General features: G+C 35.2%; 1 protein-coding gene across 1 annotated transcript in view; it reads right to left on the reverse strand.

Moving 5' to 3' along the window:
- LOC308504056 (ceruloplasmin-like) overlaps positions 1–19,069 on the reverse strand; it is a gene marked incomplete at both ends in the record, with an annotated part of 39,346 nt that extends 20,277 nt beyond the window's left edge. Inside the window, 12 exons of the mRNA XM_081064062.1 lie at positions 454–661; positions 3,236–3,448; positions 4,063–4,213; positions 5,719–5,930; positions 6,205–6,345; positions 6,723–6,853; positions 8,309–8,474; positions 15,321–15,563; positions 15,863–16,033; positions 16,552–16,764; positions 17,872–18,122; positions 18,915–19,069. Coding sequence (XP_080920188.1) covers positions 454–661; positions 3,236–3,448; positions 4,063–4,213; positions 5,719–5,930; positions 6,205–6,345; positions 6,723–6,853; positions 8,309–8,474; positions 15,321–15,563; positions 15,863–16,033; positions 16,552–16,764; positions 17,872–18,122; positions 18,915–19,069 — 2,255 coding nt within the window. The remainder of the gene's footprint in view (positions 1–453; positions 662–3,235; positions 3,449–4,062; positions 4,214–5,718; positions 5,931–6,204; positions 6,346–6,722; positions 6,854–8,308; positions 8,475–15,320; positions 15,564–15,862; positions 16,034–16,551; positions 16,765–17,871; positions 18,123–18,914) is intronic.
- Positions 19,070–19,339: the final 270 nt, after the last annotated feature.

The raw sequence follows: 19,339 nt of genomic DNA on the forward strand, positions 1-19,339 counted from the left end.
TCTTTTGATAAATGAGTAGTAAGATTGCAAATTGAGAAAGAAATCAAATTTTACAGAAAGAGAAAAAAAAGTGTCTTTAATTTGAAGTTCTCAGAAGAACATAGATGAAAACAAATAAAAACAAAAGAAAAATTTGACTGATTCCAAATGTTAAGTATAGCTGAAGTTACTTTTATTATACCTCAAAGTAATAGATGGTAAACACATAAGATAGGATGTGAGAAATGAAAAGAGACAGGAAGAAACAAAGCACAGAGGAAGTTATGTAGATGTTTAGAAAGATTTGTAATTGAAGATATAATACATGCAAATTTTGAAGTTATTTATAATTAAATGTATTCTAAACACACACACACACACACACACACACACACACACACACACACACTGAAAGGAAGGAGTGGAAAACTACAGAATGAACCCTTCCCAATTAGAGACAAGTTATCGCCATACTTCTCCTCTCTTTGTAAACGTTTCAGTTCTTTCTCCCACTTCCTGCTGGGAGAATAATCCCACACAATTTCCTCAGCTGCGATATAGATAATTTTCTCCTGCTCCTGTGTTTGCTCAGGATACGGCTCTGAACACTGCATCACTTTGTATGTATTTTTCATGCCTTTTTGATAGGGCTCTGAAATCAGACAAACCACGCCAAAATTTCCTAGACGTGAATAAAAAAGGAACGCATAAAGCATTGCATTCAGAATTCTTTTCTCTCTGTGAAGTCATTTATAAGACATGAGGCCCCAAAAGAAGCACAGTAAGATAATTCATTCATTTTTTCATTAATTTGATAAATATTTATTGAGTATATTCTTTATGCCAGGCATATTTCTAGGCACTTGGGAAATATCAATGAACCAAGTAGTTGAAAATCCTGAGCCATACAGTTTATATGCAAGGTGTTGTAGAGACAGACAATAACATAGTAAGTAACTTCTATGTATGCTGAAAGATAATAAATGCTATGGATTTTTTAAAAAAGGAGAACAGTGTAAGGAAGACTGAGAATTCTGGGAGTGTGTGGGGGACAAAAGGGGTTCAAGGGAGCAGTGAGCAATATTTTATAGGATGATCAGGGTAGACCTTGATGGGAGGGTGATATTTGGGCAAAGACTCATGAGAGGTGAATGCTGGATCGAGGGGAAACACATAGCAAACTCCTCCAAGCTGAGGGCCTGCATGGAGTGTTTGAAGACTAGAAGTCTGTATGCAGGGAGTGGAGTGAGCAAAGGTAAGAGTACTATGAGACAAGATTAGTGGGGAATGGAGGGCTGGGTCACATGGGCCCTTATGGACCACTGAAAAGTCTGTAGCCTTTACTCAGTGAAATGGGAGCCATTGTGGGATTGTGGGTGACATATGGGCACCCTGGCAGCTCTGCTAAGAATTAGACTAGAGTGAACAAGGTTGAAGGAAGGAGACCTGTTAGGAGGCTGTTAAAATCATCCACGAGAGATGATGGTGGCTTAGGTCAGAGAGGTAGCAGTGGAGATAGAGAAAGGAAGTGAAGGGAATCAGCCTCACATGTTCAAAACCCCATAGAATGACCATGACAAAAACAAATCAAAACAAAAACCTCCAGCCTTGTTTAGAACAGTAAATTCCACCTGAATTCTGGTTGTCTTTTTTATTTTGGTAATTTTATGCCCATCACATTCTGAAGCTGCTTCTCAATATTACCTTCATCAGCACTAACGCTCAACTCTTTACATGTTTCTGTTGTTGCTATTACTTTTTATGGAGGATGCGATTCAAGAAGACTAACAAAGAAGCAAAAGCTTCAGACTCAGAGGGTTTGGGAAAGAGGATTTGTTTAGAAGGAAATGATTCTCATGCAGCACAGTGCTTGATATGTACTAGATGTCTCCACATGTTTACTGCAGCTGATATTACTTAGAAAAGAGAATTAAAAGCAGGCTTTTTTGTTGTTGTTGTTAAGTTCAGGAAAATATTTGCGGAGGAAAGCAGAGGAAAAAGCCGGGGGTGGGTCAGGGGGATGGCAATAATTTGCCACTGAGTGAATATACACAGCAGAGAAGAGAAAGAGTATTAGAGAAAGGGCTCTTTCCTTTTTCTCCTTAGTTGCTCTTAATCACAGGTTTTGTTTGTTTGAAAAGTAAAATAGTTTTTAGAATGTAGAAAATGTAGTCAAATGAATCTGTGATATCACAAAGAATTGATACCAATCCATGGTATTTATAGAGTAACTAGTACTGTGTTCCCCCGAAAATAAGACCTAGCAAGACAATCAGCTGTAACGCATCTTTTGAAGCAAAAATTAATATAAGACCCAGTCTTATTTTACTATAAGACCCGGTATAATATAATGTAATTAATATAACATAACATAGCATAACATAGCATAACATAATATAATATAATACAATACCAGGTCTTATATTAATTTTCGCTCCAAAAGACACATTAGAGCTGATCTCATTTTCAGCTAGGTCTTATTTTCAGAGAAACACGGTATATTGTGTAGCCTGTACTTGATTGTCAGTAGCTTTTGAGCAAGATGGATGAATTGTTTTGTTCTGTTTTGTTTTTTGTGAAGATGGATCTGCAGCATAAAAAAAGAAACTGACATTTTATTGAGAGTCCTAACACAAGCCAGATACTTTACTACATCTTTATTAGGTCTATCTCATCTTATCTGGTCATTGCCTTCCTTTCTGTAAATTGTAAATTATTATAATACTTATTTTACAAATGAGGGTATTAGCCTTATAGTGGAGGCTTGGCTCTTCAGATCCCCATAAAAATTCTCTGATATGGGATGTCTTAAATAAATATTTGTCAGCAAAAAAAATTTGCTTAATAGTAAAGATAGCAATGACAGAAGTAGAGAGAGGGAGGCAGAAGGGAGTAGGGAAAGGCAAAAGCGGAAAAAAGGCCTAAGAAACAGATGCACAGAAAAGTAAGAAATACAGCAGATAATTGAATGAAAGCAAATTCAAATACTACAAAACATCTTCATTGCTTTTGAGGAGAGTGGGTTGATTTAGAACCTGGAGCCCAGGAGGAGAAAACTGGGAGAGGCTGGGGGGATTTTTGTGTACAGAAAAATGATATACTAATGTTCCTATAAATTAAATGGAACAGGGCAAAAATTTTCCAAGCACTGTAAGTTCATTTTTTTCTGTACAAACAGAATATTCAATGCATACAATGACAATGTTTTTCATTCTTTAAGCATGTTTCAGGCTGAAGGAGAAGATCTATTACTCACCTGTGGAATCAGGTGTCATTAAAAGTGTCTGGGAAGTATAGGGAACCAGAGATACAGTGTCACCCCTTTGTCCTAGAGAAATGAAGGTATTTCCTGAAAAATATATTCCATGGAAGTCTGCATTTGATCCCACACTAAGAAGGTGCCATGAAACGTTGTCTCCTAAACACATATCCAGTCCAGGCAGATTTCCATACATGTATCCATTTATGGCTGCAAGACATTTGTGACAAAGACGAGATTATTTAATTTACTGGTACTAAACATCTCTTGAAACTCAGCAAAGAACTAATCATAAAAGAGTTCATTCATGGAAAGATCTCAAGATTGTCCCAGTCAATCCCTTCCTTCTAGATTTGAGAAAACTAAGGCCAGAGGGGTAGTGTCATTAAGCTAATGAATGGTAGGAACTGTTAAGACCAGAATCCAAGTCTCCATATTCTAGACCAATCCATTGTCTACTACACCTTATACTCTTCAAAAACCAACCAACTGACCAACTCAACAAATACTCCACCCACCCACTCTATTAATTGGTCAATAAAAGAATAAGACAGGAATGAAATTCTGTCTTACATTTAATAATAGCTAAATAATATATTTCATCAAAAAGGCATTGGTAAATATTTGGTAAATTGAATTTAACATAATCACCCTAGTAGATAATATTTTTATTGGGAAATTATATTTAAAGGAAACATGAAACATATTAACTGATCATTGGGAGGGAAATGTACATATCTCTTAAACAATCTGTAATTATTTGGGCATAGTGAAATTAAATAACTGTTTAATACATTTGTCTTGTAAATTAAACATTCCCTTACAGTTCATATAATTAGAGTTTTGGAAGTCTTGGTCCTCTTTATTCACGTTTTCAGGCTCTGTGGTAAATGTTCTAATATTTTGATCCAGGAGATGACTATCATTTTCATCAAATTTTGCGGCAAGTAGGTAAAACTCTTTGTCTATTCCCTTCTGTGGATGAGAACAGAAAAAAGAATAGACACGAAGTATAGATGGTCCATATTCAAAGTCTAGTCAAATGGTTGATTTGCATATAGGATTTCCCATACAAGGGATTTATATACTTCTAGAAAATTTCATCAATTGACTTCCCCACTTATTGACATTTTATATAAAGGCATAAATGAATTGATCACAGAACTAAGAAGTTGGGAGAAATATCTACAGCTGTTTTCATATAAACATCTCACTCTGGGCATCCCTACATCTGAAACTTCAAAAAAGTAAACCATATAATCAGATAATCACAGATAGTGGCCTTTCACAGATAGTGGCTTTATAGAAAGTAAGTTAAATAAAATATTTTTAATTCCAGAAAGTCTGCATGTTTAGTTTAGGATTTATGAAAAAATGACATATGTATACATATTTATATTTTAGTATAAAGTATAAAAATTATATGTACATAAGAATTACGAGACTTCTATATAACTTTATTATATAGATGAATATAAATATATAGTCACATATTTAATAAACTATATATTAATTATACATATAACTATAGTAAGGGATTTATAGGCTTTATTACAAATGCATTATAAATGAAGAAAAGAATTTGGGTATTAGTTTACTTGTGAGTGAGGAACAAGGGAAAGTCATTCATCAAGCATTTATTGAGCACCTACCACTTGCCACAGAGGGGCTGTGGTTGTTACACAAAAACAAATAAAACCATGTGTATGGTTTCAAGCAACATATAGTCTAGTGGAAGAGACAGGCAAGTAAAAATAATTGTGTGGACAGGACTTTAATAGAAACATACACAAGGAACTATGGTAAACTATCTGCTCCTTTAGTAGGCAAAAGAGTAAGGAAAGGCCATTCCAGACAAAAAGAAGGGCAAAATCGAAGAGATGTGAATTAAGCTTCCTTACTCAGGGACTAACAAGCTAATTGTGCAGGAAGGCCAGAATGGTGTGTGCATTGTTGGCAGAGAGGGCAGCATGAATCTGGAGGGCTCGATAGTGTCTGATGTGTTGACTTCTGAGCCAACAAATTGTGGAGTGATTTTGAGTGTGGCGAGTGCTGTAATTGGATTTGAAAGGAAGGGATGTGGAGCTATATTGAAGCAGGATGAGAGTGGGGGCAGGAGTTAAGAGGTTCAAGGAATTCAGAAAGAGATGATGGTAGTAGAATAAGGCAATGGTATTGGAGATTTGGTGATCGATGCTACAGAACAGAGGAAAAGACTTACAGGCAGGAGGGACAGGTTGTGGCTGTCCAGAGGGAGAAGAACAGTTAAAAGTCAAGGGAATTAGAGGTGTCTGTGGAACACAGAGCGGGTGCTCATTGGGCAGAGGAACACACAGGTCTGGAGCTTAGGAAAGACTAGAACTGGGAGATACCAGCTCACCTAAGTGCAAGACGCTGGCTGCCACAGTGCCTTTCTTCTGTGGTTCTGTCTCAGGCACCCCCTCATCCGGGCACACCTGGACACAGGTCCCGTGACTCACCTGTTTGCCATCTTCTCCAAGACTCCCCTTTCTGCACACGAGGAGAGGCCCTACAAGGCCAGTGTTTGCGTCTTTTGTCCCTTTGACTGAGGAGTAGTATAACATTGTCAGGCAATTGGGGTCCGTGGAGGTAGGACCCACATCTGGTGGAACTTGCCATGTATAGACAAATGTTGTGCCAGGATCTATATGTGAGGAGACTGGAGGGGTGCCTAGTAAGAAATAAACATTTGTAAAATAGGACCTATGACCAAAAGTACCCTAGTCTAGACTGAGATCTGAGAGCAAGAACCATGTCTTGCTTACCTTGCAGCACCTTGGGTGACAGCTAAAAGGGGCCAAAGGAATCACTTTGCCACAGTAAGTACACAGAGCTGTTTATGATGTAAAAAGTGGGCTGCACAATGATTTTAGGAGAAGTTGTATTTTCTTCCTGACACTATATTGTAGGATGGCTTGCTTGGGCCTCTGTTGAGTTCTACTTACTTCCTCCAGGTGTTTTGTAGAATGAGCCCTCGTTGTCTTTGCTGTAACGCAGTCCCTGAGGCTGAATACTGAGTGGCAGGGGACCATTGTTATAGAACATGACTTTGATGGTCTGTCCTACCTCTGCCTTGATGACAGGGCCTAGAAACCAACAGAGTTAGTAGTTGTCCTTGGTTTTCAAAAATGCAATTGTCAAGTTGTGTTACTTGGGTAAGGTTTTTCTGAGAACAATTGAAAGGGATGATGTCTTGAACCAGAAATGCGTCCAACTGCAAGAGGTCTAAATGATTTGGGTCTTAGAAAGTCACCTTGGATCACATGAATATATTAATATTATTGGATTTATAGGGTCAAAATAATGTAGTTTAAAATCGGGTGAATGGGAATATGTTGTTTTCATAAGGTTATAAGACGACAGCTAAAATCAATAAAACTGTGGGTTGGTGAATAACTTTTTGATTGCATAGAATCTGTATAAATTATATTTATAACCTTGCAAGCTATGAATAGAATTTTACCAAGGATTCCAAGGTGCTCTTCTCTTGCCTTCTGTATTTGGAAGGAAGCATCTGTGTATTCACGGTAAACTAGTTTTTGGTAAGTTCCTCCAATTCTCGTTGGGCCTTGTTCAAAATATTTCCGGGATTCACTGTGTAAAGAAAATAGATACACAAAGAATTTTTAAATTTAGTGATCACGTGAAAAGAAAGCAAGAATCTACTTAAAGAATCTATTTAAGAATCTATTTAAGAATCTATTTAAAGTACTTATAATTTATTTATAAAAGTAATTCATGCTCATTGTAGAAAATTTGAAAAATAAGGAAAAATGTAACGAAGTAAAATTTTCATAATCCTACCGTCTGTATATAACCATTGTCAACATTTCCCATGAATATCTTTGCAATCTTTTGTCTAAGAGTGTGTATCTAGTATACCTGTCTACCTGTAGTTTATCTACAAATTTTCTTTTGGAATAAAAATCAAAAAGATATAATATCTGATTTCTTTTCAGACAGGTAGTAATACACATTGTTTTTACAACAGCTATGTGCAGAGAAACGAGAATATTAAGATGAGAGATGTCATTCTTCATTTTTTATTCTAAGAAAATAAAATGGAGTCCCTGAGAAAAAGTGTTGCCTAGCAATGAATTGGTGACTTGCAGTGCTAATACATCATAATATTTTACAGCCAGGAGAATCAAGCAAGCCAAAAAAAATCAATTATTGATTCGTACTTACTTTTGTCAATATAAAATGAGAGTTGGACCTAATTGTGAATGTACTTTTTACTATATTCCCAAATATTCTTCTCAAGATTAATATGAAATTTCCATTACACAAGTTCAATAATTCATTGATGTGTTAAAATGTAAGAAAATAGTCACTTGATATAACATTTTTACTTTTTTAAATTCTTTGTGAGTGAGTTAGAGAAAAATAAATACGATGAAAATATTATTTTTTGGTGGTTGTAGAACTCGATATTTTCTGACATATAACTTTCATTTAATAGACCAGAAGGATTAAAACTCCTATAAACTTCAAATAAGTAAATATAATCTAGCAGTGGGACTATCAGAAGAACTTTTTGTGCACTTTTAAATACTGATGCAGCAGTAATGCATTTCAGTCTTACTTTGTGGTCATTAATATAGCAATTGGTAATACAGTCATAAGTGTTATTGAGTAAAAAAAATATATGATTTAAGAATGTCACAAGAAATTATTTAATTGCCTTTAGATCTAAGTATAAATTACACAGGAACATTTTTGGATTTTTGTGAAACTGCTATTGATAACATCGACTATGTTGTTAAATGTCATAATTATAAAACAAACCCACTTTAAAATTTAGTGCTATGAAAAATGTGAGCAGTATGTTTTCCTTTGCATTAGCTGCCAAAACATTTAGAGAAACACTGTGTGGCAATGATCCTTAGGCTCAATTTTCCCCCAATTATTGGCATAATTGTTTTTCTACCTTTGTTTAATCAGTATCTTTTTATTATAAGTTGCCTCAATTTTTTAGGAGGAGCTGAATTATGAAAAAGTTCAATTGTCTTTCTTTAACCATAAATATTTCAATTACTGAATCATTACCTTCCCTTTGCTGTTAAACTCTTTTTAGTGAAGAAATCTATACCAGTTGGAGCATAGTTCCAAAATATATTTTCAGCAGCAATATAGTAATGCATAACATCTGTTCCAGTAACATCTGCTGAAGGTTTTTGGCAATTCTTTACATTGAAAAAGGCTTTCATAGACTCTGAAAAGCAGTAAACCCAAGTAGAGAATGTTATTAAAACATTTTTGTAGTATATATATATATATAAATTATATATTATATATATTATATATTATATATATTATGTATATATAATTTTAGCCAACAATATTGCAACTTCCCCTTTCTCTAACAAATCTGTGGTATTTTATTTATGGAATTTGTGTAAAAAGCTTAAATGTATGACACAAATACAAAAACCAAGATACAAAGAAGAATGTTAGAGGAACATAGATATTACTAGAAAATGACACCCAGCATTGGGCCAACTCATAGATGAAGATGGCAACTGCCTACGAAGAATTTGAGAGTCTGTTTAGCCAAAAAGTCTTCCCTTGGGGGTATAAAATTGCTACCAGGTCACTAATGAGTTAGTTGGATTATTAGATTAACTGTTAGCAGGCAGTAGAAAAATCAAGGCAGTAAATTTTCATGAGGGCATCAGTTCTGTGTTTTGAGTTCACAGGAGTGTAAATTAGTAGACTTTTGGAAGACAATCTGGCAGTATTCTGAAAATCAAAAACCCTTCTAATATATAATTTCACTTCTTTGTAGTTATCCAAGAAAAATGTTTGCACATGCATAAAAATATACAAATAAAAAGGTGTTAACTATAACTGTTAGTCAACCAAAAAAGTGAAAGCCATTTAAATGTCTATTAGTAGACAAACTGTTAAATAAACTAGGACACATCCCAAATATGGAAATCTATATAACAGTTTAAAAAAATAACTTAAATAAATAGGGAAAGTCATGGAAAAGGTCTCAAGACATATTGATGAGTGAAGAAAGCAAGCAGCAAAACATTATATGCAGTGTGATCTACTTATGTAAAACAAAACATAGCTGTGTATTTTTATTTCTATGTGTGGTTCTCCCTTCCCCATAGCCCTGGGAGTGACACAACACACAGGAAATCTTGATTAATACTTGTTGCTTAGTTGTTTAAATAATTAATTGACACATGATGTTAACCAAAATATGGGACTTAAAAAAAAAGAAAGGTTTTGACCAGAGAAGTAAACCCCATTTTTTTTGTAAAAAAACAAAGCAAACAAACAAAAAAAACTTAAATTCTTTAGTTCTAATAACAGTCATATTTTCTGGCTGAAAAATAAAACATTTACATGATCATATGTAGAGTTTGGTATATTTAAGAATAGAAAAGATTAATAACTTCACAGCTAACCAGCCTATTATTCAATGGAGAGTGTGATTGATGAGGGAAATAAACTAAAATAATGAGGTTTTCTGAGTACTGGATTAAAATTACAGTTGACCCTTGAACAACCTGGGTTTGAATTGTGCGGGTCCACTTATACCCGGATTTTTTTCATTTTATAAACAGACGATGTAAACTTATGGTACTGATAAATACAGTACAATAATGTAAATGCATTTTCTATTCCTTATGATTTTCTTAACGTTTTCTTTTATCTAGTTTACTTTGCTGTAAGAATACACAGTATATAATACATACAGGATACAAAATGTGTGTTAATTGGCTGTTTATGTTATTGGTAAAGCTTCTGATAAATAGTAGGCTACTAGTAGTTAATTTTGGGGGGGAGTCAAAAGTTATACACAGATTTTTGACTGCAATGGGAGTTGGTGCCCCTAATTCCCATTTGTTCAATGGTCAACTGTATTTCGTACTACAAAATTCCTCGCTGTGCTTCTTAAAGGGTTTTGGGCAAGTGTTTAACATCATAGAACTTACTTTCTCAATTAAAAAAAAAACTGTAATAATACCTTCTCAGTCTGACACTCAGATTTCTTGTAAAGCTCACAAGCTAATGAATGTAAACCTTTTCTTTGTAAAAACAACAACAACAAAAATCCCTATATTCCTAAAAGGGTTTATTACACAGAGTTAAAAGTGTTCCAGTCCTGCATTCACCAATAAAAAGGCACAGAGTAGCAGATTGGATCAAAAAACTAAACCCAACCATATTCTGTCTCCAAGAGACACATCTCAGCTACAAGGACAAACACAGACTCAAAGTAAAAGGGTGGAAATTGATACACCAAGCAAATGGTATCCAGAGAAAAGCAGGTGTAATCATCCTTATATCAGATGAAACAGACTTCACAATAAAAAAGGTAACAAGTGACAATGATAGTCATGTCATAATGGTAAAGGGGACTATACAACAAGAAGACATAATAGTCATCAATATTTATGCCTCCAATCATGGAGCACCAAAATATACAAACCAACCACTAACAGAATTAAAGGGAGAAATTGACCAAAACACAATTATAGTAGGGGACCTAAACATATCATTGACAGCTATGGACATATCACCCAAACAGAAAATAAATAAAGAAATATCAGCCCTAAATGGCACATTAGATGAATTGACATTTATAGAGCACTTTTATAATTGACATTTATATATCAATTATATATAATTGACATTTATATATATATATATATATTTATATATATATATATAATTGGCATTATATATATATATTATATATATAATTGATATTATATATATATTTATATATATAATTGACATTTATATATATATATATATCTATAATTGACATTTATAGAGCACTTCATCCTAAAACATCAGACTATACATTCTTTTCTAGTGGAACACTCTCAAGGATAGACCATATATTGGGACATGAAACTAGACTCAGCAAATTTAAGAAGATTGAAATCATACCAAGCATATTCTCTGATCACAAGGCTTTGAAATTGGATATTAACTGCAAAAAGAAAGCAGGAAACCCCACAAATATGTGGAGATTAAACACCATATATTTAAAGAATGATTAGATCAAAGAAGAAATAAGAGGAGAGATCAAAAGATACATAGAAACAAATGACAATGAAAATACATCCTACCAAAATTTTGGGGATGCAGCAAAATCAGTAATAAGAGGGAAATTTATATCATTACAGGCCTATCCCAAGAAACAAGAAAAATCCCAGATTAAAAAACCCCATGTTACACCTGGAAGAACTAGAAAAAGAAGAACAAATGAAACCCAAAGTCAACAGAAAGAAGGAAATAATGAAATCAGAGCGGAACTAAATGAAATAGAGAACAAAAAGACAACAAAAAAAATTAATGTAACAAAGAGCTGGTTCTCTGAAAAGATTAATACAATTGACAAACCCTTGGCTAGACTCACTAAAATAAAAAGAGAAAACACACAAATAAAGAAAATCAGAAATGAAAGCAGGGAAGTTATCACGGACACCACAGAAATACAAAGGATCATGCAAGAATACTATGAAGGACTATATGCCACTAAATTCAATAACCTAGAAGAAATGGACAAGTTCTTAGAAACATATAGCCTTCCAAGGCTGAATCATGAAGAACTGGAAAATCTAAATAGACCAATGAACAGTAAGGAAATTGAATCAGTCATCCAAAACCTTCCCAAAGGCAAAAGTCCAGGACCAGATGGCTTCACTAGTGAATTCTACCAAACATTCAAAGAAGATCTAATACCAATCGTAGGCAAACTCTTCCAAAAAAATTGAGGAAGAGACAATACTCTCTAACTCATTTTATCAGGCCAACATTACCCTGATACCAAAACCTGCAAAGGATAACACAAAAAAAGAAAAATACAGACCAATATCTCTGATGAATACAGATGCAAAAATCCTAAACAAAATTCTAGCAAATTGAATGCAACAATGTATTTAAAAGATTATCCATCACAACCAAGTGTGGTTCATCCCAGAGGTACAAGGATGGTTCAACATACACAAATCACTCAATGTGAGACACCACATAAACAAAATAAAGGACAACAATCATATGATTATATCAATAGATGCAGAAAAAGCATTTGACAAGATACAACATCTATATATGATTAAAACAATAAAATAGGTATAGAAGGAAAATACCTCAACATAATAAAGGCCATATATGACAAACCCTCAGCTACTATCATAATTAATGTGAAAAACTGAAGTGCTTTGCTATATGTTCAGGAACACTACAAGGCTGTCCCCTATCACCTCTGCTTCAACATAGTGTTGGAAGTCCTCGCCAGAGCAATCAGGCAAGAGAAAGAAATAAAAGGCATCCAAATTGGGAATGAAGAAGTTAAATTGTCACTTTTTGCAGATGACATGATGCTATATATAGAAAACCCTAAAGACTCCACCAAAAAGCTATTTGAAATAATAAACGAATACAATAAATTTGCCAGCTACAAAATCAACGTACAAAAGTCCATTGCATTCTCATATAGTAACAATGAAATCTCAAAGAAATAAAAGAGAACACAATTCCTTTTGCAATTGCAACAAAAAGAATAAAATACTTAGGGATAAATTTAGCCAAGGATGTGAGAGACCTACATACTGAAAACTATAAAACATTTTTAAAAGAAATTGAAGAAGACACAAAGAAATGGAAAGACTGTTCATGTTCATGGATTAGAAGAATCAACATAGTTAAAATGGCCATATTACCCGAAGCAATATACAGATTTAATGCGATCTCCATCAAAATCTCAATGGCATTTTTCAAAGAAATAGAACAAAAAATCATCAGATTTGTTTGGAACCACAAAAGACCCCGAACAGCCAAAGCAATCTTAAGAAAAAAGAACAATGTTGGAGGTATCACACTCCCTGACTTTAGCTTGTACTACAGGGCTACAATAATCAAAACAGCATGGTATTGGCAGAAAAACAGACACATAGACCGATGGAATAGAATTGAGAACCCAGAAATAAGCCCACATAAATATGGACAGATAAGTTTTGACAAAGAAGCCAAAAACATACAATGGAGATAAGACAGCCTCTTCAATAAACGGTGCTGGGAGAATTGGAAAGCCATGTGCAAAAGAATGAAACTGGACTGCTATCTGTCACCATGTACCAAAATTAATTCAAAATGGATCAAAGACTTAAGCATAAGACCTGACACAGTAAAGTGCATAGAAGAAAACATACGTACTAAACTTACGGGCCTGAGGTTCAAAGAGCATTTTATGAATTTGACTCCAAAGGCAAGGGAAGTAAAAGCTAAAATAAATGATGGAATTATATCAAACTAAAAAGCTTCTGCACAGCAAAAGATACCATTAACAAAATAAAGAAGCAACCAACTGAATGGGAGAAGATTTTTGCAAACAATGCCTCTGATAAGGGGCTAATATCCAAAATATATAAGGAACTCATATAACTCAACAACAACAACAAAAAACAATCCAATTAAAAAATGGGCAGAGGACCTGAATAGACATTTCTCCAAGGAAGACATACAAATGGCAAATAGACATATGAAAAAATGTTCAACATCACTAATCATCAGAGAAATGCAAATATAAACCACAATGAGATATCACCTCACACCAGTTAGAATGGCTATCATCAATAAGACAAATAATAACAAGTGTTGGAGAGGCTGTGGGGAAAAAGGAACCCTCATATACTGTTGGTGGGAATGCAGATTGGTGCAGCCGCTATGGAAGGCAGTGTGGAGGTTCTTCAAAAAATTATGAATAGAATTGCCATATGACTCAGCAATCCCTCTGCTGGGTATTTACCCAAAAAATCTGAAAACATTTATCTGTAAAGATATATGCACTCCACTGTTCATTGCAGCTTTATTTATGGTGGCCAAGACATGGAAACAATCAAAGTGTCCTTCAATAGATGACTGGATAAAGAAGTTGTGGTATATATACACAATGGAATACTATTCTGCCATAAGAAAAGATGAAATAGTATCATTTGCGACAACATGGATGGATCTTGAGATTATTATACTAAACGAAGTAAGTCAGACAGAAAAAGTGGAGAACCATATGATTTCACTGATACGTGGGATATAAAACTGAAAACAAAAGAACAAGACAAACAAATGAAGAAACAAAAACTCATAGGCACAGCCAATAGTTTAGTTGTTACCAGAGGGGAAGGGGGAAGGGGGGTGGTAGATGAGGGTAAGAGGGATCAAATATATGGTGATGGAAGGAGAACTGACTCTGGGTGGTGAACACACAATGTTATACATAGATGATGTATTACAGAATTGTACACCTGAAATCTATGTAACTTTACTAACAGTTGTCAACCCAATAAACTTTAATGAAAAAAACAAAGAGAGAAAGAGAAAAAGATAAACACATGATCAAGGTAAGTATGCCTGGTAATTGGCATCTACATATAGTGAAGTTAAAAAAAAAAAGGAAGTCTGGAAATCCTTTCTTTGAAATAAAAATAGAAGCATTAATAAAATAATTGCAATGGCCAGATTATTTGAGGATGAAGGAGTCAGAGAAAAATATTTGCGGCCAGTTTTTAATTCTCTCCTCATAATCTCCCTAGCAGTATAGGAGTTGAAAGAGCTGAGAAAATTGCACAAAAATAAATGTGTTTTGACAATGAATCCATTGATATAATGTTATTTAAGATTGTACTTAAAATAGATTACATAATATGAAATTTTCAACGTTTCAAGATTAATTGCATTTTGTTCATTTGCAAGCAGTGTTTATTTTTGAATTACTGATATTTTATGTCATAATTATATAAATTGTATATTAAATGATGTACTTATAATTGACATTCGTATATATTTATTTTTGCTTGTCGTTTAAACAATTTTAAGCTTTGTGCTTGAAACAAATACAGGACTTAATTTTGCAGGAAAAAGAAAAAATAATAAAAGCATTCCAGTACTGACCTGTCTCTGACTTTCCAAAAGGCAATCCTATCACCTCCCTAGATATGAGTATCTACATTTGGAAGATGAGACATTTGTAATGGGTTGTAACCATGGAAGTTCTCTGACCCTGTATTATGTAAAAGTAGTCAATCCCTACCATATACATGACAGCCCAGCATCCATTCTCCAGGGCCCTTGGCCACCATGAAGGCATCCTCCAGTGAGGCAGGGAAGACGGTAATGACGTCCTTTCTGTGATTCCGAGAGAATAGAGTTTGTCCTTGGAGATAGATGGGGTATACAGAGGAAGTATCACCCATGCCAACCAAATGCCACCTGACCCTGTCCTCAGCACACATGGTGAGGCTGGGTAGATTTCCATACATGTATCCATTAATTGCTGAAAACAAATGCAAATTAACCTATGAAGCATGGTAGATAAGGACCACAGGGTATCAATTCTATGCATTTCCTCATTACAGAAACCTCACAGTGTCAATTTGCATAATCTACAAGAGTTGACTTTGGAAATCAGCAGGATTTAGTAGATGCCTTCACTATCAACCCGTGTACCCTGAGAGAAAAACTGAAAAATACAAACTCAAGTACACAAACTTGAACAAAGGGAAATCACTAAGTAGGATCACAGAAGTTAGACTTATCGGACATTATAAATGAGAAAGTTTTTTAAAATCTTACAGCGCATGACATTGCTCTCCTGGAAGTCAGGATCACTAGCATCAACTTGGCCAGATTTGGTGTACGTATTAATATTGTCATCGATATACCAGCTCTTGTTTTCATCAGTTAAAGTGAACAACAGAACATATGACTTGTCGATATTTTTTTCAGTGTCTCCATCCAGTGTGCCTAAAACAAAACAAAATTAAAACAAACAAAAACAGCAAAACTTCCTCTTTGCAATAATTCTTTCTGCTAGAAAATAAGCTGATGATGCTAACTGATTCAACTTAATGTGAAAGTAAAATCGTGCACCTCCACAGACAGAATCTAAGGAACCAATCATGCAAGGAACAGGCAGACAACCTATATTCTTCCCATTTCCTTCCACTCTGCTCATCACTTCTCTGTAGGAGAGAGAAAGATGGCCGTAATTTTGTGTGAGGATGGCTGAAGTGAAGTGTACTAGGTTTGACTACCACCTAGTGATCAACACGCATTATTGGACTTGAACCGAGGCATTGTATTCATGGTCGCCACCTAGTGCTCAGAGTCCAACATGGCAACTTTACTTTTACTAGACAACCAAGGGCAAGGCAGGAAAATAGAGCTCATTTGATAGTCGCAAAATTCTATTGGGAGGGTGAGGGACACCCGCATACTCTGGTGGACCCAACTGCTACAATGAAATTAAAAAAATGTGTTACCTCTTTTACAAGTCAGCATTGGTCCAATGAGTCCTGAAGCCACATCTCTTGGAGAGTCTACATGGGAGTGGTAAACCCTTGTCACACAGTCACTGTCATTGGGGCCAGGCCCCTGCTTTTCCTCCACAAACCACTTGTAAGTATACCGCGTCCCTGGTTCCAGACGGTCATCTTCCTTTTGCAGGCCCGTAGTATTATCGGGATAGAGAGCACCTAGAAAACACAATCTGCACTGTGGTCACAGCTACCATTGACAACACTACTTTCTTCATTAAGCAATGAACGCATGTTAATTTGTATTTTCAGAGTAAGGTGTGCATTTCTCCTTTCCTCTCTCCTGCCTCCTGTCTCCCTAGATCACCCTTGGTTGGCTTCCACCTGAATGCCCAGCTTGACCACATTGTAGACCAAATTAGGATGAGCAGGCAGGATATTAACAGACTATCATCATCTTTATTGATAGATTCCACAAATATTGTGCACTTACTATGTCCCTATATCTTGAATGCAGAGATCTAAGCTCCTGAGTTTCCCTCCATATTTTCTTCACTGCAAGTCACACTTGGGACCTGTGGCATCAACAGGCATCCACGTTACCTCCAAGTAGTCCAAAAGTGGCCCTCTGCATAGCTTACATTCCCCTGAATCTGGGACCTTGCTTTCCTTTCTTTCTTCTTCTAGAGTTTTATTTCAGATCTCAAACTTTTGAGACTGGAATCCTGATAACTAGGCAAAACATTTTTTTCATTCAATAGAACATTTTGAAGTATGGCCAACCTCTCACCATTTATACACCTTTTGGGACCCTCCTACTCAATGCTGAACACAAAACCCTATTTGTTGGCTTTCTCTTCCCCTTTTTTCCCACAGCGTCATCAGGCAGCTGTGAGTGTAGATGTGTAGGAAAAGGAACTACTTTCTGGAAAGTAGTGATTTCTCTTGACACTGATGTTTTCCAAGAGACTAATCCTCATCCACTAGGAAATGAAATGAGATAAGGGCAGAACAGCATTTCTGCCAACTAACATTTAGCTCATGAGTGTCTCCTACAAAAACAATTTTTGTGTGTGTGAGTGAAAAGTTTGTTTTTTTTTCCCAGGTATTACAAAAGAGTGGTCACTCATTCAAGATGAGAAACTGAAAAAATACTGTTGTGTATATTAACATTAAAGACATCAGAAGAAAGAGTCTGCATTCACCCCAAATGACTCCTATCCATAATGATGCCCAGTTCACCGTTACCTTGCTTTTCCTGAAGTATTGGGCTCATACTGTCTATAAGCAAAAGCTCAGGAATATAAGGAGAGATGATCCACTTACCTTCATTTTCTTTAGTGTAGGTGATTCCATGAGGATGGACACTATACATCCTTGAAGCAAAATTTTTTACGTGTACATAAACCAAGTCTTCAGTCTCCGCTTTAATTATCGGACCTAAATATCCCAACCAGGATGGTTTTTTAATGATCCTTTGAAATGTATCATCGGTATACTGAAAATACAAAGCCTTCTTATAAACAGATCCTATCCTATCTTGGCCATGTTGCAGATATTTTTGGGACTGAAATTCTCTGTAAAAAATAAAAGAGAGAACTTTAACAAATTTGACTGGAAAGAAAGAAGTGTTGACTAAACTGAAATTGGAAGTAAGAAGCTTTACAACCTAATTTTGATAGAGAAAACTCAGACCTTGGAGAAATTGGGAAAGAAGTCAAAGAACGGTGTTGCAGCCAAATACAAAGGTAGCAAGTAATACACGTGGCATTTTAGTTTAAAAGACTTACCAAATTCATTGTACTGGACTACAAAAGGTTTTCTCATTGAGGTTACTTTAGTTCTCAAGCATTGGATCAATTATTGTGACTTAGAGTCATTTACACATTTAAATACATCCGTGAATTTGTTGGTAGAATTGGGGCAATTTGGCCAATAAACAGGAAATTCGGTGAATAATCTCTAGATGGCCCCTCCTTATTACTTGAAGACAGAAGTCAGAAACCTGCAATTTCACAGTCTCTGGCACACACTCAATATCAGAAAGAAAATTGTTGTTTTACATCTAGAGCACCATTTAAACAAAACCACTGATAACACAGAATTAGATGACCCCTGAAATAATATGTGTCACAAGGGCAAGAGCGGTGATAATTCCACAAAGGAATAATTTCTTATTTATATTAATATCTGTCTTCCATGCCATTCTTATACTAAAACAACAACAAACAAACAAACGGAAAACAAAGAAAGTGGTTCTAATAGCAAGGGTCAATCATGAGAAATTCTTCTTCAGCAGTTTTTCAATGAGTAACAATTACCAACTTTTGCTTCTGATAGTAAATTTTTCATGCAGAGGACTTACTTACTGATCTTTGGAAAATGGCTTTCCATTGAGCATATTTTTACCAGTGGGAGCATAATTCCAAGTGGTTTCTTTAATGCCTATGTAGTAGTGCCTATCTTTTGCCCAACCTGGAGAACTAATAAAAACCAGAAAAATCATTAGTAAAAGGTCCTTCATTTTCAAAATCTGAGCCTGAAGAGACTAACTGATGATGCTTACCTTCCTTTTATAATCCAGACTTTCTTCCTTTCTTGTGGTCATTTACATAAACGAAGGTCACATAAGAGCTCATTATGTGCTTCATCTATATACATATGTGATTTCCGTTCCAAATGCATTTAGTTTTCATTAGTCAGAGCAGGTGAAATGTTGCATAACCTATAGAGAATACTGGTTCTTAGCCAGGTGTTCTCAACTGACAATTGAGAGCATATTTGAATCACTGGG

The sequence above is a fragment of the Rhinolophus hipposideros genome (assembly GCF_964194185.1).
Source record: "Rhinolophus hipposideros genome assembly, chromosome: 2".
Taxonomy (NCBI): Eukaryota; Metazoa; Chordata; class Mammalia; order Chiroptera; family Rhinolophidae; genus Rhinolophus; species Rhinolophus hipposideros.